Source organism: Peromyscus eremicus, chromosome 1 (genome assembly GCF_949786415.1).
Source record: "Peromyscus eremicus chromosome 1, PerEre_H2_v1, whole genome shotgun sequence".
In the NCBI taxonomy this organism is placed as follows: domain Eukaryota; kingdom Metazoa; phylum Chordata; class Mammalia; order Rodentia; family Cricetidae; genus Peromyscus; species Peromyscus eremicus.
In genome coordinates this window covers 85662254-85685016 of record NC_081416.1, presented here as the reverse complement: position 1 = coordinate 85685016, position 22763 = coordinate 85662254, and the positions used below count along the sequence as shown (strand labels likewise).

Sequence of the window (22763 nt, the reverse complement as noted above, 5' to 3'; positions counted from 1 at the left end):
TGACTTATTGATATCTTTGTTGATGACCTAAGGTTATCTTCGAGTAAATAACAACCAAGTTGCTTGCTGCCATCTTGGCAGCCATGTGCCTCAGCCGTCATCTTTATGAAGGTTTGAAAGGACATGTCATGTGACTTCATTGATATCTCGATTAAAGTGACCATGTGGTATAAATTACTTAAGGCAGCACCCATAAAACAACTAGAGCCATCTGCTAATTATTGTATATCCCTTTTATTAGACTAAAGAGGAATAACAGACCACTGAATTGGTTTGTTTTATTTTATTTTCCTTACATGAAGGAGGCAACACCAGGCTTTCAAGATGGTTTATTTTAAAATTGGACCATACCCAAACTGATATTTTTGTTATATTTGTTAAGCTTTAGGTATTTGGAGAAACTGAGTCATATAAAAAACTGACATTTTGTAACAGTACACTGAAAAAAGTCTCTCTATGGAGTGTATTTATGATTTACAGTTTATTTTGATACTAAACAACCTTTAATTCAATAATTATAATTTTTTAAGACTCAAACTTAACAGAGATACATTTATAAAACCCTAATTTTATAATTGGTACCACTGACTGGTTGGCATGGAAACAGCAGGTTTCTCCCAAGGCCATGCAAACTCCTCCCTGTTTCATAAAAGGAAGTCTAGCCTCCTTCAGTTCTGTAGGACTACCCCTGTGAGGGAGTCAATTTGACTCTTCAGCCTGGAAATAGAATTCTCCAAATGGCCTAGGTCTAAGTCTATCTGGGAACTGAGTCCCCTAAAATTTTGGATTCCCAACAATCAAGGCTGAGGTGCCTATGGCAGTTATGCTGGCTATTCCTGCCCCTACTTAGGATTGGGACCAGACTTGGGGCCCACAACCTTCGTTAAGATTGAGTCAAGGCCAATATGAGCTCTCCCCTCTTTTCCATTATAGGCATATACCTGGGGGAAAAACAGAGACCAATATACATAGAGTGGGGGTGTGATTCTGGTGAGTCAGAGGATGCACATTTAGTCAAACTGTTATCAAGCAAGCCAGGTGAATCTGAGGACATGGTGCAGTTATCTTGTCCTTGGCAGAGCATGCCTAAAATTGTGATCCTTGAAGGCCCCCTTTTTGCCAGTCTTCTCCACAACTTTATTTTCTGATCCCCATCTCTTTCCTGGACCCATATTGTTCCACTCTGGAAGCGACATAAGAGAGAAGAAGTCCACCTGAAAGATAGAGTTTCCCATCCCTGGTTTTCCTGAATTCCCATATCCAGGTTTGGGGGTGATGGGGATTGTGTATCCCAGGTTAGTAAACTCTGGTCAGTCTTATCTTTAAGGGGCCTGGACTGTCCAAGTGACAGTTATTCCATCATTTCCAAAGTGGCCTTTTTCAATGGACGACACTAGCTGCTTTGGCAGCAGTTGGGGTGGTGAGGATGACTGGGTAGGACCCCTTCCAGACAGGTTCCAGAGTCCAGGCAGGGATCCTTTTTATCCAAACCAAGTCTCCTGGCTGGAACTGGTGGGTAGGTTCAGAGGTGAGAGATGGCAGGATTTCCTTTACTGTCTGGCCAATAGCCTGGTGAGCTTCCTGCAAAACCTGCAAGGACTTGTAAAGGGAATATCTTAGAGTTTGGGGAGGATGGGTGGTGGTCTCCCGAACTTAGTTTCAAAAGGAGTAGGCCCCTCCCAGTAGGGAGTACATCAGGCCCTGAGCAGGGCAAAGGAGGGGAGGATAGCCCAATTTTTTTTTGCCAGTTTCCAGAAACAATTTGGTCAGAACTCCTTAAGAGTTCTATTCATTCTTTCTATCTGACCTGGGCTCTATGGCCTTTATGCACAATGTAATTTCCAATTAATATTTCATATCTTTGCCAGATTTTGAGATGCTTTGGCTGAGGAAGTGGGGCCATTGTTGAACCCCAAAGCCAGGAGGCAGCCTAAATCTAGGAATTATCTCCTGAAGAAGCTTTTTAGTAACTAGGGGAGCAATCTATGTATGGGTGGGATAGGCCTGCACTCATCCTGAGAGGGTGCCTACAAATACCAGCAAATATGTAGAGCCAAAAACAGTAGTTCAGATTTCAGTAAAGTCCAATTCCCAATATTCCTCAGGCTCATTCCTTTGAGCCCAGATCCCTTGTGGGGTCTTCCTTCCCACTTTGGGGTTTACCTGAGCACAGGTGGCACATTTAAAAGTGATGCCTTTAATCAGGCTTTCCAAATTTGGAGCATAATACCTGGTTCTGGAGTTGAGCAGTTTTTGTGTCTCCTAGGTAGGTAACTTGGTGGAGATGCATAACCAGTCACCTTCCCAGAATTAAGATTGGGCAGCATCCACCATCCTTGTTTATCCTTTTTGGCCAGTTCTTATTTCACCCAGTCAATTTCACTCTGGGGTGTATTCTGTGAGGTCCAGTAGGCTGGACTACCAAGACTTGGAGAGGCCCCACTGGTTCTAGGCTTCCTGGTTAGCTAAGTCAGATGCTCTGTTGCCTCTGTCTTCTGGGGAATTAATTACCTTTCTGGTGTCCTTTGCAATGGACAATGGCCACCACCTAACCCTAACCATATAGCTTCTAATGGGTTAAGATTTATTTTCTATTTTTGATTTCTTTTATTGCAGAAGTTAGCAATCCCAATTCCCTGTAAAGAGCCTCATGGACATGGGCTGTGGAAAAAGCGTATCTGCTATCAGTGTGTATGGTGATAGCCTTGTCTTCTCCACTGTGGAGTGCTTGAGTCGAAGATAAAAGCTCAGCTTGTTGAGCTGAGGTTCCTCTGCTTAAAAATTGTGTCCAAGTAGTCTTACCTTGGGTCGCCACCACTGCCCCTGCATACCCGATCCCAATTTTTGGGTGAAACTGCTCCCATCACTGAATAATACCTTGTCTGGTGTCACCAATGGGATGTTAGTCAGATCAGGCCTAACAGACTGGATCAGGTCAGTCACCTCAACACAGTCATTCAGGGGATCGTTTGGCAGGAGACTGCCACGGTCAAGGCCCAATGTCGTATGAGACTGAATGAGGGGTTAATACAGAAGTATTGGGTAAGCTGGGTATTAGACATCCATCTCTCAGGAGCTCTCTCCAAGAGGGCCCTAACAGTGGGAGGCTGTCAGGAACAGTTCTTGCCCTAAAGTTAATTTGTCAGCTTCCTTTACCTGCAGGGCAGTGGCAGCTATGAACCTTATATATGCCATCCATCTGGCTGTGACTGGGTCAAGTCTCTTGGGTGGATACACTACTAGTCTTTCTCAGGGTCCTAGGGTTTGTGTGAGGATGAGGACCCCCTAAGCTATACCTCTGGCCTCACCCACATACAAGTAGAATGGCTTAGTAGGGAGGGCCAGGGCTGGGGCAGACACTTTTTTAAAGCCTTTAAAGGCCCTCTGCTCGATATTGTTCCATGCCAAAGGCTATGTACTCCTGGTGCTGGCATAGAGGGTCTTGGCTATCTCAGAAAATCCCATTATCAGTGTCCAGCAGCATCCAACCACACGTAGATCAATGTGGGAGTGGGTATTTGAAGGATAGCTGAAATGCAGTCATGGAAAAGCATTTGCTTGTCTTCCTCTACGGTAGCCTAGGTATGTGGCTTGAGGGACACCCAGATGAGCCTTCTTGGTGAAGTCTCACCCTAGGGCCTGGTGGCTGTCTAAAAATGCCTTCTGTCATCTGTCCACATTCCTCAGTAGTTGGGGCTATGAGCAAGGTGTCTTGTGGATATTTTTGTGGATTTAACAGATCTGCACCCAGGGCCCCATCAAATGATGCTGGCAAGTCCATGAACCCCTTATCCTAGTCTATTTCCTCTCCTATCTGTTTCCCCAAGAGCAGTGATCACCACATAGAAGAGTGTCTTTCTCTGTCTGTCTTTGGCCGAATCTCAGCTGTAGTAAACATCTTGAGCAATTTCCAAAAGTTGAAACCCGTTAATCTCTTCAAATCCCTCTAATTTCTGGAGCTTTTTCCTGATGCCTGGACTTCATGACAAAGGCAATATTAGTGGCTCACTGGTTTTTGTGTACATCTGGGACTATGGGGATAAATATCTGATATGTCTCACAGAGCCTTTCCAGAAACCAGGTAATTCATCATGTAACCTGAGTAACCTTAAGTAAGCTGGTAGGTCTTCTGGCTGATGCTTTTAATCCTCACAATAATATTTGGTAAAAAAAAAAAAATTCAATGCTTTCTTACCTTAAATCAATTCCCAACAGACTGATAAGGGTCCAAGGTATCTCTGAAAATGGAGGGTTTGGGTCTTCCAATTATACTAGTCACTGGTAGAGAACAAGAGACATAAGCAATGAACAGAGAAAGAACTAAACATCTACTCTCCTGCCCCATGTGACTGGGAATTACTTCCCCCTCCCCAGGCATAATAGCAGGAGGGGAAGCTTAGGGCTCTGGGAACTATTTGTAAGTGTTACATCTTGGGCCAGAAAGGTATCCTGGCAATTGGGAGCCAAGGAATACCACAAAGTCACACTGCACAACAGACCTCACACAAGAGATTTATTGGGAGGGAAAAACCAGGAGGGTGGCTGCCTCTGCTTTAGTGAGAAACAGCAGAGAACTGAGCAGAAGGCAGGGCTTATATAGGGTTTCTGTGGGGGTGGGGTGGGGTGGAGTTTTACAGGGTGGCCTCAGATTAGAGGGATTATCTTGGGGCAAGATCAAGGATAGATGGGATTATTTTTCTATAGGGTGGGGCCTGGTCACTCTGTGGCCTTGAGGGGCTGGGAATAGGGGAACAGCTATTAGGGAAATCTGGGGGGTTGTGCCTGGCTGTTGGAGCTGGGGGGAGGCACTGACCACTTTTGAGCCTCAAGGTCAGGCCTAGCTGCCAGAGTAGTCTAGAGTTAGACCCTGGATGCTGGAGATCTCCAGGGGTGGGACTTGCAAAGGAAGGTAGTGTGTGTGTGTGTGTGTGTGTGTGTGTGTGTGTGTGTGTGTGCTTTCCACGCCCCCCCCCCCATGTGCCACTGCTGCCCAAGTCAGCATGAATAGCCAACACTATTTCCTTCTCCCTGTGGCAGGGCTGAGAGAACAGGCAGAAAATTGAGGTTTCTCTGGTGACCTGGCTGGGCCAAAAGGATTTGAGTCCCCAACAAGAAGCCACAGGCCATTAACCAAGGTGGAGGTCTTGTACCAAAGGAAGCCATTGATTATTATAGGGAAATAGGTAGCTACAGCTGCAGCTCCTTGGGGGTGGGGTTGCGCTGCTGGTATTGCCATAGCAACAACAGAAGTCAGACACTGCAGGTCACTGCCAGAAGTGGGGCACCACAGGTTTGTGGGTGAGGTACCCCGTGAGCCTGTGAGAAATCACGTGCTGCCTCGGGGACAGCTACAGCTTTAGTCTTGGGGGGCTCACTCTCTCTTCTGTTTTAGATCTGTTTTTCCAACCAACAGAGTTGATAGAAACACACAGCAACATACACAGAGGGACACAGTCACACAGAGAGACACATAGTGTACAGGGTTAGGCTTGGGCAGTGGTGCTTGCAAATATTTTCTCCTCCTCCTCCTCCTTCTTCTCTTCTTCCTCTTCCTCTTCTTCTTTTTGGGTTTTCAACACAGGGTTTCTCTATGTAGCCCTGGATGTCCTGGAACTGTTGTAGACTGTTAATGGTTTTGGGCTGCTCAGAGATTCATTATAAGCATGAATAAATCTTAAAAAGAAGCTTTTAAGTTAGGTACTAGCAGCCAAGCCTGGTGCCAGGTCTGCATCCAAGAGTGCTCCCATCTGCATCCGAGAGTGCTCCCATCTGCATCCGAGAGCGCTCCCACCTGCATCTGAGATGCAGCCATTAGCCATATCAGCCTAGGGCTTATAAAAGCAAAAACCACTTTATAATCTTGGGTCTTACAATTGTCTTTTTGAGCAGAGTATGCAAGCTTGATTACAGAAGCAGAAATGGCAGTCTTAATGACCTACTATCTTGCAAGAACAGCAAATTTTTTCATGATCAGACAATTTTAAGAATAGTGTTGCCCGGTGGTGGTGGCACATGCCTTTAATCCCAGCACTCGGGAGGCAGAGCCAGGTGGATCTCTGTGAGTTCGAGGCCAGCCTGGACTACCAAGTGAGTTCTAGGAAAGGCTCAAAGCTACACAGAGAAACCCTGTCTCGAAAATCAAAAAAAAAAAAAAAAAAAAAAAAAAAGAATAGTGTTGCTTGGCAGTGGTGGCACATGCCTTTAATCTCAGCACTTGGGAGGCAGAGACAGGTTAATCTTTTGAGTTTGAGGCCAGCATGGTCTACAGAGCGAGTTCCAAGACAGCCGGGACTGTTAAAAGAGGAACTCTGTCTTGAAAAAAAAAAAAAGAAAGAGAGAGAAAGGAAAAAATATAGTGTTTAATGTCTGGGAATTGGGCTGCCGCAGCCTGCTCAAGCTAGGGGAGTTACATGTTAGAGGCATCTTTTGTTTTGGTCTCTCAAGCATAGCAAGTTTAAACTTTAGATGTAATGTTAACCATCACATAGACTAGGCTGACCTTGAACTCAGATCTGCCTACTTACTCCCAAGTGCTGGGATTAAAGGTGTATACCACGACCACCAGCCTTTTGTTTGTTTGTTTTTCTGTTTTTTGAGAGATAGTTTCTAAGAAATTCTAAAAGCCAAAAGCTCATTTAATTTGGTTATCTTGCTTTATAACTTATGCTTCTTAACAACCATTCTATTTTTAAATAGAAAAATGTTGAGAAATATGCTTACTGCCATCAGTCTGTGGTGATCTAGAGATCTGCCCATCAACAAAAGAAGGAGTTGGCTTTAGCCTTTTCTGGTAACTCAATTTATCACCTTTATCACTCTTTCCTCCTACTGTCCTCATACTTAAGATGTCATATCTGTCTTTTAAGTGTTTTAGCTACTGAACTTCACCATATACCCAAACATAACATTCCACACAAGCTCTCTCACTGTCCCATTCTGTCTTTCCTGCCTCCACTTCTCCCTACTTGTAGGAGCTCGTTTTCAGGTTCCTCATAGCTTTACCCACCAGGTCCGCATAGAGAGGATGATTAGGATCACGGGCCTGCGTGCAGGTATCTGAGATGGTCTGCACTTGGCTGTGCTGGGGGGAGGTCCTTTGCTCCACCCCTTGGCGTTTCTATAAATACCCTGGGGCAGAGACAGTCAGGGCTGGTTGGAATAGGTTCCAGTCCCTTTAGAGGCTATCCTTTATTTTCATCTCTACAATCTAAATCCTTCTATCTAATATTTCCTGTTACTCTCACTCAAGAAAACTCTGGGGAACTGTGGGGTTTGTGGGTAAACACCCCGCACCTACTCCTCAACCTTCCTGGGAAAATATCTTTTTTACTCCTTAATCATCTGTTTATAACCATCTAATAATTATTTTCAAGTCTCTTCAGGAATATAGGACAGCAATTGCCTGATTCATTGAAGCTGATCAAGTTAAGACTCTCCCCCTGCTACATGACCTGAAGACCGCTTCTTCTGTAGACTCAGAGTGGCTGCCTTTGACACAGACCCTTCTCAACAGAAAACAGCTATAATGCCCCCTGCCATGCATTTTTATATTCTCTCAGAGTTAAGAATGATACCTGAAAGACTACTCTTAACCAGCTTCCCTTATGTGTAGAGTTGTAAGAGGACACATTGTTAGAGTTTCTGCCATAGAAGAGTACTTTGGCGGATTGGGGTCAAGGAATGCTGCAGAGATCACACCACACAAGAGAGAGATGCTATGGAATAATTCTCTGTATACTGTGAAGATGTGTTGCTCTCATTGTTAATAAAGAACTGACTGGCCAATAGCTAGGCAGGATTTTTGGGGCAGAGAGAATGTGGTGTTATTTATTAAGCGGCGCAATGTTATTTATTAAGCGACATTGTTTACCATGCAAGAGCAGCCATGATGCACAACAAAACCCACTATAAGAGTTTATTAAAGGAAGGGAATAGAAGGGGTATGCATAGGCCTATGGAATGACTGTGCAGGAAGAGGGGGGGATATAGGTGGAACCTACTTTAAAGGTCCCCCCCACGTGCATGAGCTTACATAGCTACGCCACGCATGCGCATAGATCACGTGATCAGGCTGTGTGCAAGTTACGTGATCACACGGTACACACCTTACATAGGATGTAAGGCCCTGGGATGACTAAGCATCTTGCCTGGCTACTGGACAGCGCAGGCGCGGTCATGTACCTGGGGGAGTGGCTAGGAATTCTAATAGCTGGGGGAAGAGGAAGGGTGGAGCCAAGGAGTCCTGAGGAGATGCAGAGAAAGAGATGACCTTGTATTGAGATAAGGTATGTGGTAGAACATAGATAGAAATATGGGTTAATTAAAGTTGTAAGAGCTAATCAGTAACAAGCTTAAGATATCAGCTGAGCATTTATAACTAATAGTAAGTCTATTTGTGGATATGTGGGAGCCAGTAGGCGGGACAGAGCTGAATGCTGGGACAAAGAGAAAGTATACCTTCAGAAAGAGTATTGGAATTTCTGGCCACTCCCCCAGCTATATGGCCACACATGCGCTGACAAGATGCTTATAGTCATTCCAGGGCCTTACATCCTACATAATCTGTGCGCAGCGTGATCATGTAATCTATGTGCATGTGTGGCATAGCTATGTAAGCTCATATGCTCATGTGTGCGGGAATCCATAAAAATTAGGTCACAGACCCCTCCCCCCTCCTTGTATGACCATTTCTCATAGGCTTAAGCATTCCCTTCTGTTCTCTTCCCCTAATAAACTTTTACAGTGGGTTTTGTTGTGTGTTGTGGCTTCTCTCGCATGGTAAACAGCGCCACTTAATGAATTATACAGCACCGCATAATAACTAACATTGGTGCTGAGATGAAGCAGGCCCTCCCAGTGCTGTGCATCTGGGACCCTGTACTGAGGTTTATTTCAATCTACAACTGCCCACTTTTTTATTTGCCCGACCACCAGACCACTTCGCACAACACCGGCTGCTTCAATTGGTGAGTTTTCCCTTTCCAACCAGTGTAAACAGGCTTCAATTTCTAGCCACTTCCCATGACTGTAGTCTGAGATATTGTTATCACTGTCGGACCCCCAGGGGGGTTCTTGGGCTGCATACACCCACTCATTTTCTCTTGATGAAGCATGGAATGCTGTCGGACCCTCTGGGGGGTCCTCTGGCTATGCACACCTTGGCCCTCACCCTTCTGTTTGACAAAGCATTGGTTGACTTGCACCAATTGTCAGTCCTCACTTGATCTTGGGGATGCCTGAGACTACAGTCTTCGATCATGTTTTTTTTTTTTTTAAATTTTTTATTTTTAAATTTTTTCTCTCTGCCATGGTCATAGGAAATAAGGCTTCCTCCTATTAGTCCCACTCCTCCTCTGAGAAATACCTTAAATATCCCTTAGATAACAATAAAAATGGCTACCTATTTTTATGTTGGCTCCTTGGATCCTGATATTTTATGAGAATTATCTAACTTCTACCAGTGAATGGGCAAATGAAAAGAGTTAATGTTAGAATTCTGCCCTCACTCCAGCTGCATGACTGCACATGTGCAGTTCAGGAGGTAAGCAAAGGGTCTTGCGTCTTACATCATCAGTGTGCATTGGTGATTACCTACGTGTGGTGTGGTCACGCAATCTGCACATGCGTGATGTAGCTCTGTAAGCCCACCTGCACCTTAAAGAGCTGTGACTCAGACTCCATCTTCTCTCTCTATTATGTTCTCTCTTCCCCCCACCATCTTTCTCTCTGCATGTGCTCCTTCCCCAGGCCTGGTTCTCTTGTTATTGCCCTCCACTCCTCTTTCTCCTGATAAAGCTCTGATACTGATACTGGGGTAGTGTGACCATGACCTTTCTACACGGTAACCAGTGCTGGTAACCGGCACCGCTTATCATTCTTTCAGTTACCTTATCCCCAAGCTTTTTTACCTAAACTCTAAACCCTCCTTTTTGATTCCTTCTCTCCTGCCCACATGCTCCTAGCTCTGCAACCTGAACCTGGGGAATCTCGGACTCCAAAGAACCTCCACCTATATGACCTCTCAGTGCTGAATAATAACTAACAGAGAGACACAGAGAGACACAGAGAAAGAAACACAGAGAGTGGTCCATTTAGACACTTTCTTTCTTTCTTTTTTTTTTCTTTTTCTTTTTTTTTTTTTGGTTTTTCGAGACAGGGTTTCTCTGTGTAGCTTTGCGCCTTTCCTGGTTCTCTCTCTGTAGACCAGGCTGGCCTTGAACTCACAAAGATCCACCTGCCTCTGCCTCCCAAGTGCTGGGATTAAAGGCGTTAGAGACTTTCTAAAGGGGCATAGAGCATGGGTATAGGGAGAATATTCAACTCATGGCGACAGTGGAAATGTGTCACAGCAATGTGTCCCAAGTGGCAGCTGGTGATGACGTGGCCGCTGGGTCACTGAGGTAATGCTGGGTGGCCATCTGCATACTGCCATGAATCAACATGGTTCAAGTTCTGCCTAAAGTCCAAGCCTCTCTCTCTCTGTCTCTCTACAGCAGGTACACAAGGTCAGACCAAGCCTCTCTTACTGCCTTCCATCTCTCTACATCAGGAACACATGGTGCTGGAGCAGTAGCTGAGATATGTCATGATCCACAGGAGGCAGAATAGAGAGAGTGAAAGGCTCTGACATGCTCAGAAATGGCGCCAGCAGGGTCTTGCTCCCTCCCCATGCCTTTGTTCCTTGCTAAGCCGCTAGACTTCCTCACTCCTGGGGCTGACTACCAAGGTCCAGCTATCAAAATTTCTTATTTCTCTATACTGACCAACATGTCCAATCAGAACTAAGCAATGCATCCTAGTCCCGCTCTAGAGCCACGCCCTCACCCCACACCCCTCACTCCCCACTTCCTTCCTTCCACCCCCATCCTCCCACTTCCACCACCCATTCCTGCTGTTTCTGCCTTATTCAGATTCAGCCAGTCTCTTTCCACCTTGCTCTATAAAAGATCTCTGTGCTGAAAATTGGTGTTTGGGTGTGATCTGTGTCCAGAAGGGAGCACCCCACAGTACAGGGGTCCTGAGAGTGAGTGAGTGAGTGAGTGAGAGAGAGAGAGAGAGAGACAGACAGACAGACAGACAGACAGAAACATACTTCCTCCAACAAAGCCACACATCCTAATAGTGTGACTCCCTATGGACCATCTTAAAACAGCAGAAGAGCTCTTTGGTGGCAGCAGCTGTAAGTGCTCTTTGTTTTTTTTTTTTGTTTGTTTGTTTTGTTTTTTGTTTTTCCTTGAAATCTGTCAACCTCAAAGTGTTAGTTCTCATTGTTAGTATGTACTGTACGAAAACTGTATCAAAATAAAAATAAAACAAACATTTTGTTCAAAATAATGTTTCAGAGGGTTCAGGCCCCTCTGGCTTTAGCAAATGAAGGGCAGAAGGCTTTAATGGGGGGGGGAATCTATGTCTTTAGGTGTACAGAACCTTGTTCGAGGACCCAAAGGCAGATTTTTAGAAATGAAAGGCTTTTTCTCAGTGCTTCAGCAATACATCCCAAGAACAAGGATGCCGAAGTGAACAGAGCATGGAAAGGAAAAGGAAAAAGAAGAAAGCGCTCCCTAGACTCCAGCTATCCCAGTTGTTCCCCTCCCTCCCTTTCCTTTTACTCTACTTACTTAATTTTGGACCGTCCCCTCATCTGATTCTTATGTACTTACCATGGCCATACTCACTCATGATGATTCCCCCTTTGTTCTGCTCATCCTGAACCGACAGGAATAAGGGTCCTGAAAGGCGAGTTGTTGAGTTGGGAGGACTGGGGATGATAAATAAAGAAGACAAAAGCAATGGCTGGGACCAGTAGGTCTTGTATGAACTGGTGACTTATGCCAAACAAGTTTGTATAGCATCTTATATAGTATTTGCAAGAGGAAAAACAGCTGGGGTCAGAGAGTTAAGTCAGACAATACTGGCAAAGAGAACACAGGATACCACGCCTGCAAATTCCGAGCACACACACGATAGTTGATTCAGACACTTCCTTTCTGGCTTACACAGACATCCTCAGCTGGCCTCTGTGCCAGGCATGTAAGATTGCACATTTGTGTATTTGGGTATGGCTAGAGGTCAGTGTGAGGTACCTTCCTCTGTTATTCTCCACTTTGCCTTTGAGGAAACAGCCTCAAGATAAACAAGCCCAAGATAAGGGTCTGGGCAGCCAGTATGGCCTGGCCATACAGAGACCACAGAGGTTACCAGGCTATAAAACACATCTGTTCCTAGCCTTCTAAGCAGAAAACTAGTTATACATCCTTTCTTTGAAGAAACAACTATTGGGGAATACTATTTTAAAGTGTGTTGCATTTTTTCCTACTGCTTTTGTTAACAATTCAAAAATGTGTTTGAGTAAATAAAATTAACCTGCAAGCAGGAGGCTGAGTCAGCAAGTAGTTGACAGCAAGTAGTAGGAAGAAACCATATGTAGCAAGGGTTTTAAGTGGAGGCTGAGAAAAGGACATGGGACTTTTTTGGAAGATACCAGCAAAGGGAGAAGATTAACTACTTGTTCAGCCTCTCTGAGGGAGCAGAATTCCACCGAAACCTTTGAATCGTGAGTTCTTTAGATTTAGATAAAGTTTCCCTTAGTAGCTTTGAAAGAGTCAGTGCCTGAAGGAACAGAGTCCCCTCAGGTTGCAGCCCTTGAGGCTGAAGCGGTTGCTTAAGGGGCAGCCACTGTAGATAATAAAAAACAGTTAACAATAGACAACTTTGTGTGTTTAACACTCCTGGTTTCCCTCATGCTTATCTGTGAGCACAAGGACTTATCTGTGAGCACATGATGCCTCCTACATCCCAGCATAGTTCTGTTGGAAGATATTGATTGAATCAGTGTTGGCATACGTTCATTTAAAATGATATTAAAATCAGGAAAATGCATATTTGTTGTAATTTTCTGTTTTTTGCATGTGCTTGTTTATGTGGTCTACATTTGGGTGAGTACATATCTGTACACTGGCGCATGTGTGGAAGCAGAGGTTACTACATTCCTCAATCATTCCCCACATTATTTGCAGAAGCAGAGTCATCTGCTGATCTCAGAGCTAATCTAGCAAGACAGCTTGCTCCAGAGATCCTCTGTCTCCACCTCTAGCCTGCTGGGATGATGGGAGGACCTCTACTCATGCCTGGCTTTTATGTGGGTGCTGGGGATCTGAACTCTGGTCCTCATGCTTTACCCTCTGTTCCATCTCCTCAGACCATCTTGCTTTTTGTTTTTCAGCACTGTCAGGAAGGAAACCCAGGTCATTGCCCATGTGAGGTAAGCACTCTACCATTAAGCTTTATCCATAGCTCCTTATAACTTTTTGGAAGAAAAAGACAAACGGGGCAATGTTGAAAGAATACAGTTTGCAAACCACACACATAATTTAGAGCAGGAGTGCTGAGTGGACTTGTATTGGTCAGAGAGTCCGTGTGAAGAATTCCTAAGGACTGGGCCTTCCTGGAAGGGCAGAAACACTGGTTTCCAGGCATGCTTGTCTGCAGCTCAAAGTTACCACAGAGATTAGAGACTAGGGATGCCTAGCTCCCATGACCCAAGACTGAGATTCATTGTCATCTATTGCCTGAGTAGCAATTCACCTTCTTGTCAGTTCTGATCAATTTTAGCCTGAAGCAGTTAACATTCCCAAGCTAGAAGAAAGAGTAGGTCCCTATTTACAAGAGGGCCCATTCATTGTTCTTAGTTACTATCTGATTAGCAAGGGGTGGGATATCCCACATAAGGAGGTGGGGAGGCAGCGAGCTCACAGGGAAGAAACTCGGCCATAACTCAGAGAAGGGAGGAGTAAAAGTTTTTTTTTTTTTTTTTTTTTCTGTTGCCAGTAGGAGCTTCACTAAGGTACTTGCACCTTGAACTCCTGCCCGGTAACTCAGCTGATGGAGGAGAAGGAGACCTCCATGCCAGTCCAGTTCAGTACCATGGGCTCATCATGGGTGGCAGGGTGGCAGGCTGACTTCATGGCAAATTTGCTGTTGGTGCTTCTGCGGTGCGTGCCCATGGCAGGTAGGATATGGATGGAATGGGCAGGAATGGGGAGACTGCTATAGCTCTGACCATCCCTGGTGGTCTCCTGGGGCCCCACTTTCTGTGGTTATGGCCTGCCAGGACGACGAGAGCTCTGCAAAGTGTAGATTTGCTGACTGATTCTGAAGATGTGCATTTAAGACCTATAGTGTACAGTTTGCCTTGATCGCATCCCTTGCTGGGGCCTTACTCCTCCATCCATGATGTGGGAACTAGGGGCAAAGTTGGAGAAAAACTCCAGCTTTGTCTCATCAAGGCATCTTTATCAAAGTTTTTGCAGAGGCAGGGAGGGGCAGTTTTCATTTCTTGGTAGCATTCTAAAGGTCTTAGTTCTGCAGCTTGTGAACCTAAGATAAGGCAATGGCTGGTTCAGCTCTAGGATAACTTCCTGTTCTGTCATTATGACACAGAGAGGTCTAGCTCCTGGTTCACACAGTGGCTCTAGTCAATGGCTCTAATCCCATTTAGAGGGCTTCAGCCTCACGCTCTAATCATCTTCCCAGGTCCTTACTTCTAAATGCTGGGAATTCAGCCTCAACATATAAATTTTGGGAGGATGAAGAATTCTGTACATAGCACATCACCAAACATGTCAATGGATAGAAAAATACAACATCCTTAAAATGACAGTACACCCAATTTGATCTACAGATTCTACAGATCACAATTCCTATCAGAACCTTAGCAGACTTTTTTTTGTAGCAGTTGATAAGCTGGAGCTGGTTAGATGGTTTGTCAGTTTAAGGTGCTTGCCACCAACCTTGATGACCTGTCTTTGCCCTGGAGCCCACATAGTTTAAAGAGAGAACTTACTTCCATAAATGTCCTCTGATCTACATAGCTGCTGTGGTACACACATGTACACACCCAATAAATGTAATTTTTCAATTAAAAATTAATCAGTTGATTCTAAAATATGCATGGATCCCTAACAGCCAAAATAGTCCAAAAAGAAAGGACAGGGATAAGGGATCTGTTTGGATTAACAAGAGGCTGAAAGTAAGAGCTATTTTGAGCCCACCCCTGCTCCTCAAGGGCTATTCATTCCATCCCAGTGATGGGGTACCAAGAGCCTCCTGTAACTGGGTTCTTTTATTGCCATAGGTAGGCTGCAAGTGGAGATGGCAGGGACGACACAGATGGTATTCCTACATGACAATGTCACCATAGCCTGCAAAATCCCTGGTTCCCCACGACTTGACATCAAGACTGTGGGAATCATCTGGTTTAGGAAGAATGAGTTGGATGACTCTGAGGTCAAGGTGTTTGAGTTTTATGGAAATCATCTAGAGTCATTTCGACCTGGAGCCATGGTGTCACTGTCGGGGCTGGAGTCAGGAGATGCCTCACTCCATCTGCCTGAGGTCCAGCTGGGGGAAGCAGGAGAATACCGATGCATGCTGGTGGTCACCCCTGAAAAGGCAGAGGGAAAGACCATTCTAGAAGTTGTGGGTAAGTACTCAATGGAAGTGCCCCGTGGTTCTGATGTTGCTGGGGTTAGTGGTGGACATGTGGACGGCCAAGCAGGGGAGAGTTAGAACATGAGTGAAAGAGTCAGGGGCATGTGGTTTTCATTTCTGTCCATGGCAACCTATGTCAACAGGCAAATGTTGAAGAGGAAGAGTCAGGAGGATCTTGAATTTGAGGTAACCTGGGGCTACACCTTTTATGTGGAGCTGTCTGTAGCTTGGTTGTAAAGTGTTTGCCAGGATTGGCTTCAATCCCCACTATTGCCCAAATTAAAGAAAGCTAAAACAGTTTGACAACTATTGTGGGGTAGAGACCAAAAGACCACTCAGCATGACTGAAGTCCAAATTGAGAGTCTGTAATAAGCCCGCCAGCATGTGCCTGGAGTGAAACAGTTCTCACAGAATAGTCTCAAATACATTTTACAGGGAGCTTTTAAAAGCAAAGAACACAGAAAAACTACACCCTCATTGGCAGTTGCAGGGGGAAGCAAGCAAGCAGTTTAACAGAAGCCAAGAACATGCAGTTAGCTGGGGCATTTCTACCCCAAGTTTCTAGAATAGGGTTGGGTACTTTCCCAGAAGATTTTTCACAGTGGGGAGTAGAAAAAGGAGGTGGGGATCAGTTTCAGGTTAAACCAAGGCTGAGATAAGATGGAGGAATCTTTGCCCTGTCACATTCCTCATTGGTCTTAGTGAATGAGTCAAATCGTGGGCTCATCTTGCTCTAAAGAGGTAAAGTTGGTCATAAGGACCATTAATTTGACTTCACCAATCCTTTGTTTTACATAATTGGCCATACAATTTAAGATGCAAGGCTCCACCGTTAATCCAGTCAGAAGAAGAACCAATCTATTTCAGTTTCAGAGTCTAGAAGGAGGTAATCTACATATTTTAAGATTATGGTCTCTGGAAACCTCTGACAGAAAGGCAAGAGGTCAACACTCAGTGCCACATCAAATGGTTGGAAAGTTTTTAAATCTTTGGGGTAACCTGATCTAGGTAAGTTGTCTTGCCAACTGTAGTATGGCTCTAAGTCTGTTCATTCAAAAGCAAATATGAGTTGACTTACCTCTGCTAATGAGAGGCTGAAAAAATGCATTTTTCTGGCCTAAGACAGTGTACACCTGTTTCTCTGGAGGATTTAGTCTCATGAGAGTTTATGGGTTTGGGACCATGAAGCCGATAGTCTTGACCCCCTTATTCACTTTCCTCAGATCTTACACAGGTCTATAATCAGAGGTCCCAGGTTTCTTTCTCACAGACAGGGGAGGTGTGACTGACAGCTCACCAAGATGCCTGTCTCTCTAAGCTGGGCAAGATGGACTGCAACTCCCCTTTTTGCTTCCAGAGTCATTGGATATCATTTAATCTGTATAGGGGAAGAAGAACTGATCAGTTGAACTATTACAGGAACTTGATATTGGGCCAGTCCAATCTTTTGATTGGAGGCAGGACTTTCAGCTCATTCTGACAGAGGACATGACACCAAACTTTTGCTGGGTATCTTTAAGTTAACTGTGTCTCATTATCAGAGGAGGTAGTAGTGTCTTTCAGTTTATGCAAACGGTCTCATCCAAACAGGAATTAGAGCAATCAGACATGACCAATTATAAACAGCTACAAAAGGTACAGATTAAAAGAGATCGACTCCATGCTCTTAATGATTTTCAAAAATTATTGGGTGATATTAACTGGTTGCAGCCTACAATTGGATTGCCTACTCAAGAATTAACTAATTTGTTTCAAATTCTACAAGGTGACTCAGATTTAAACAGTCCAAAACATTTAACAGCTGAGGCTAAAAAAAAATTAGCCTTGGTAAAACGTAAATTACAAAATGCTTATATAGATAGATTAGACCTTATAAAGAGATGCTTGTTAAACAGAAGGGGGATATGAGGACCCCCCAGAGATAGACTAAGATAATGCCCTACTAATTAAAAATTTTTTAGTGCTAATGAAACAGAAACAACATTGAGTTATGAAAAAAATTGCTGAATCGAGTCAGCCCATGTATTATAAATATTTTAACATCAAAGTAGTCTGACAATAGCTTCATAAACTCTGCTTGACAAAGTTGTTGTGTGAATGGGGGTCATGGCATATCAGCACCCTGCTGGCACTGTTACCAACATACCCAGAATATTTAGCCAAGTACAGTCCCAACGTGTTCACTTGCCCACCCTGGAGGCTTGCCAGGGGTCCACCATGCTTGGCAAGAGCTTCCCTGTCTACCTTCAGGTAGCCCCCAGTCTGGTGTGGTAAATTGGCAGTTCTCCAGCCCATTGCTGGAAATGATTACAGTTCTGCTTGTTTCTTTTCTTTGGTGTTGGGGATCAAATGGGGGCTTTGAACATGCTAAGGCAAGTTTTCTGCCTTTCAGCTACATCCCCAGTCTGTTTTTTCATCCTTTCCCTTCCCTTCCCTTCCCTTCCCTTCCCTTCCCTTCCCTTCCCTTCCCTTCCCTTCCCTTCCCTTCCCTTCCCTTCTCCTTCCCTTCCCTTCTCCTTCCCCTTCCTTCCTTCCTTCTTTCCTTCCTTCCTTCCTTCCTTCCTTCCTTCCTTCCTTTGTCTCTTTCTTTGTTTCTTTCTTTCTTTGCTTTCTTTCTTTCTTTCTTTCTTTCTTTCTTTCTTTCTTTCTTTCTTTCTTTCTTTCTTTCTTTCTTTCCTCCTTTTTTAATATAGAGATGGGGCTCACTAAGTTGCCCAGTCTGATCTTGAACTGGCTATATAACACTGCTGTCTTTGTATTCATATCTCTTCTTCTGTGACCTCCTTAGTAGCTGGAAAGCCTGCACCTGACCAAGCTGAGTGTCTATCTTGGGTGAGTGAACATGATCTAGTTTCTCTTGCCAGCCTGTGTAGCTGAGGTAGAAGCTAGTCAAGTGTGGTGTGAGGAGAAACAGGGTTGGTTGACGTGGGTCGAACTATGTGATTCTCTTCTCTGGCAGCTTACCCAACCATTAGATTATTTGTGAAACCAGCTACAGTGAGAAATGATGAAGAGGAACATATTATATGTGAGCTAGATGGATTCTACCCAGAAGCCTTTAGCATAAAGTGGGGGAAGTACACCCTGAAGGATTCCCAGTTCCAAGAAATTACTGAGGGCAATATCACTCGTCCCACGATCAAGAATGATGATGGCACATTCAACGTTACCAGTTGCTTGACTCTGAAACCATCTCTGGAAGACCATGGGACTACCTACCAGTGTGTGGTGTTGCACAGATCCTTGCTTGTCCCCCGAAGGCTCAATGTCACGCTGTCTGAGAAAGGTAAGTTTCTTCCCATGCTCTCCCTACTCGAGGACATGTGACTGGACACTTGGGATTCTGAGAAGTCTAGGATCTTTGCTAGGGAAGGAGAGGAAGTTGGAGTCTAGCTCAATTCAGACCCTGGAGTCAGCAGTTCAGATTTATATCCTGTACCTGGGCCAGCAGTCCAGAAATAGAGGGGAAGTAGCATTATCAGGGCTCAGGACTGCATTAGGGTCTGGATTGTTCCCATGGCAGGTAATGGGAAGCTTGCCAGTTCTTTGGAGATTAGGGCCAGCATCATCTTCTGGGGATAACAGTCCAGGGACCAGTCCTGCCAGCACCCTTTATAGTCAGGCTATAGGTTCCCATCAGAGATCGTTGGATGTTAAAATCCAATCAGTAGTTCTTTCCTGTGGGCTGTGTATCAAGATGAGGAGGCCACAGAAACTTGTCCTGATGATGTCTATTCTATTTCCCCTTTGTAGTAAGATTCATGTGTAACCCCTTGAGCCCTCCTTGTTACTTAGCTTTTTGGGGTCTGTGAATTGTAGCATTGTATCCTTTAATTTATGGCTAATATCTACAATAATATCCACCATATATAGTGAGTACATATCATGTTTGTCTTTCTGGGTCTGGGTTACATCACTTAGGATGATCTTTTCTAGTTTCATCCATTTGTCTGCAAATTTCATGCTGTCATTGTTTTTAGCAGCTGCATAATACTCCATTGTGTAAATGTACCACATTTTCTTTATCCATTCTTATGTTGATGGACATCTAGGTTGTTTCCAGTTTCTGGCTATTACGAATAAAGCTGCTATGAACATAGTTGAACAAGTGTCTTTACGGTATAGTAGAGTGTCCTTTGGGTATATGCCCAGGAGTGGTATAGCAGGGTCTTGATGTAGGTCAATTCCCAGTTTTCTGATTTCCAAAGTGGCTGTACAAGCTTGTACTTCCACCAGCAGTGGAGGAGTGTTTCCTTTGCTCCACATTCTCGCCAGCATGAGCTGTCACTCATGTTTTTGATCTTAGCCATTCTGACAGGTGTAAAATGGAATGTCAGAGTCACTTTGATTTGCATTTCCCTGATGGCTAAGGATGTTAAACATTTCTTTAAGTGCTTCTTGGCTACTTGAGATTCCTCTTTTGAGAATTCTCTGTTTAGATCTGTACGCCCTTTTTAAAGTTGGATTATTTGGTTTGTTGATGTCCAGTTTCTTGACTTCTTTACATGTTTTGGAAATTAGCCCTTTATCAGACGTGGGATTGGTGAGGACCTTTTCCCATTCTGTAGGCTGTCATTTTGTCCTTTTGATGATGTCCTTTGCCTTAAAGAAGCTTTTCAGTTTCATAAGGTCCCTTTTATTAATTGTTGACCTTAGTGCCTGTAGGAAGTTGTTGCCTGTGCCAATGTGTTCAAGGCTATTCCCCACTTTTTCTTCTATCAGATGCAGTGTATCTGGCTTCATGTTGAGGTCTTTATCCATTTGGAGTTTTGTGTGGAATGATATATATGCATCTATTTGCATTCTTCTACATGCTGACAACCACCAGTACCATTTGTTGAAGATGCTTTCTTTTTCCATTGTATATTTCTGGCTTCTTTATCAAAATCATGTGTCCACAGGTATGTGGATTAACACCTAGGTCTTCAATTCAGTTCCATTGATCAATCTGTCTGTTTTTATGTTAATATCATTTGGGTTTTTATTACTATTGTTCTGCAGTACAAGGATAGTGATACCTCCTGTCAGGGTTCACCATGTAGCATGTTGAAGAAAGAAGACACTTCCAAGATGAAATTTTAAGGCCTATGTGGCAACAGGAAGGTCCAGCCTCTTCTGATGGACTGAACCCCGAAAAGCCATACAAAGGCATATTTATTTGTTGTTACACAAAGTATTTCCTTATACCAAGGTTCCTAATCTCAATTTACGTGTCTTTCTGAAGGAAAGCATCACATGCCTCCACAACTCTAGTCCTTTATTATGTATTATGTGCAATGCACAATAATACAAAAGCCTCAGGTGTACCTGAGGTGTCTTGTGACCAAAGTCATGGAATGGCTGAATGAAGTCCCTTCAGCAAAACCATTACTGTTTTCCACAAGGATTCTTCAAGGTCAAAGTACTTCTAAAAAAAAAGCTGTCCATTCTTATATCTATCCTATACAGTGATTCTGCTAAATCCTTAAAACAACCTCCATAAGTTCCTTTATTGTACAGGATTGTTTTAGCTATCCTAGGTTTTTTCTTTTTCCACATGAAGTTGAGTATTCTTTCAATTTCTGTAAAGAATTGTGTTGGGATTTTGATGGGAATTGCATTGAATCTGTAGGTTGCTTTTGCTAAGATGGCCATTTTTACTATGTTAATCCTACCAATCCATGAGCATGGGAGATCTTTCCATTTTCTGATATCTTCTTCAACTTATTTCTTCAAAGACTTGAAGTTCTTGCCATACAGATATTTCACCTGCTTGGTTAGAGTTATTCCAAGATATTTTATATTATTTGTGGCTATTGTGAAGGGTGTTGTTATCCCAATTTCTTCCTCAGCCCATTTATCATTTGTGTATAGGAGATCTACTGATTTTTTTTTTTTTTTTTTTTTTTTTTTTTTAGTTTATCCAGCCACTTCGCTGAAGGTGTTTATCAGCTGTAGAAGTTTCCTGGTAGAATTTTTGGGGTTGCTTATGAATATTATCATATCATCTGCAAATAGCAATTCTTTGACTCCTTCCTTTCCCCTTCTCTGACTTCCTTCCTTCTTGTATCCCCTTGATTTCATTTTGTCATCTTATTGTTCTAGCTAGAACTTCGAGTACTATATTGAATAGATATGGAGAGAATGGACAGCTTTGTCTTGTTCCTGATTTTAGGGGAATTGCTTTAAGTTTCTCTCCATTTAATTTGACATTGGCCATGGGCTTACTGCATATTACCTTTATTATATTTAGGTATGTTCCTTGTATCCCTGATCTCTCCAAGACTTTTTATCATGAAGAGGTGTTGGATTTTGTCAAAGATTTTTTTTCAGCAACTAATGAGATGATCATGTGTTTTTTTTCTTTCAGTTTGTTTATATCGTAGATTACATTGGCAAATTTTTGTATGTTGAACCATCCCTGCATCTCTGGGATGTAGTCTTAATCATGGTGGATGATCTTTTTGATGTGTTCTTGGATTTGGTTTTTGAATATTTTATTGAGTATTTTTATATTCATGTTCATGAGGGAAACTGGTATGTAATTCTTTCTTTGTTGAATCTTTGTGTGGTTTGGGTATCAGGATAACTGTAGCCTCATAAAATGAATTTGGCAATGTTTCTTCTGTTTTGTGGAACAGTTAGAGGAGTATTGGTATTAGCTCTTCTTTGAAAGTCTAGTAGAATTCTGTGCTGAAACCATCTGACCCTGGGCTTTCTTTAATTATGAGACTCTTAGTGACTGCTTCTATTTCCTTGTGGGTTATAGCTTTAATCCATGGTTGTCTGATGAGGTACAAAGAATTATTTTAATTTTCTTGAATATGTTGAGACTTTTGTGACTGAGTATATGATCAGTTTCGGAGAATGTTCCATGAAGTGCTGAGAAGAAAGTATATTTTTTTTGTGTTTGAATAAAATGTTCTGTAGATATCTGTTAGGTTCCTTTGAGTCATAACATCTGTAAGCTCCATTATTTCTCTGTTTAATTTTTGTCTAGATGACCTGTTCATTGGTGAGAGTGTGATATTAAAGTCCCCCACAATTAGTGAGTGAGGTTTGATGTGTGATTTAAGCTTTAATGATTTTTTTAAACAAATGTGGGTGCCCTTTATTTGGGGCATAGATGTTAGGAATTGAGATGCCCTCTTGGTGAATTTTCCTTTGGTGAATATGAAACACTTTTCTCCATGTCTTTTGATTAATTTTGGTTGGAAGTCTATTTTTTTTTTAGATATTAGAATAGCTACACCAGCTTGCTTCTTAGGTCCCATTTTCTTAGAAATCTTTTTCC

The 22763-nt window shown here is 43.3% G+C and overlaps 1 protein-coding gene and 2 long non-coding RNA genes across 3 annotated transcripts; 2 read left to right on the top strand and 1 right to left on the bottom strand.

Annotated features, from left to right (window-relative positions):
* Positions 1 to 282: 282 nt before the first annotated feature.
* Positions 283 to 11813, bottom strand: LOC131915247 (uncharacterized). Its single transcript, XR_009380303.1, has 3 exons — positions 11661 to 11813; positions 4196 to 4278; positions 283 to 1214 (listed from the first exon to the last, which is right to left on the bottom strand). It is a non-coding gene; the product is annotated as an uncharacterized LOC131915247 (long non-coding RNA).
* LOC131915243 (uncharacterized) lies at positions 5249 to 7800 on the top strand. The gene is made up of 3 exons (XR_009380299.1): positions 5249 to 5290; positions 6697 to 6790; positions 7374 to 7800. It is a non-coding gene; the product is annotated as an uncharacterized LOC131915243 (long non-coding RNA).
* A 3337-nt stretch (positions 11814 to 15150) lies between the features above and the next one.
* On the top strand, positions 15151 to 22525 carry Ncr3lg1 (natural killer cell cytotoxicity receptor 3 ligand 1). Its single transcript, XM_059259414.1, has 3 exons — positions 15151 to 15481; positions 18450 to 18776; positions 22470 to 22525. The coding sequence occupies exons 1-3, from the start codon at positions 15151 to 15153 to the stop codon at positions 22523 to 22525; spliced, it is 714 nt and encodes a 237-aa protein (XP_059115397.1).
* The last annotated feature ends 238 nt before the right edge of the window (positions 22526 to 22763 follow it).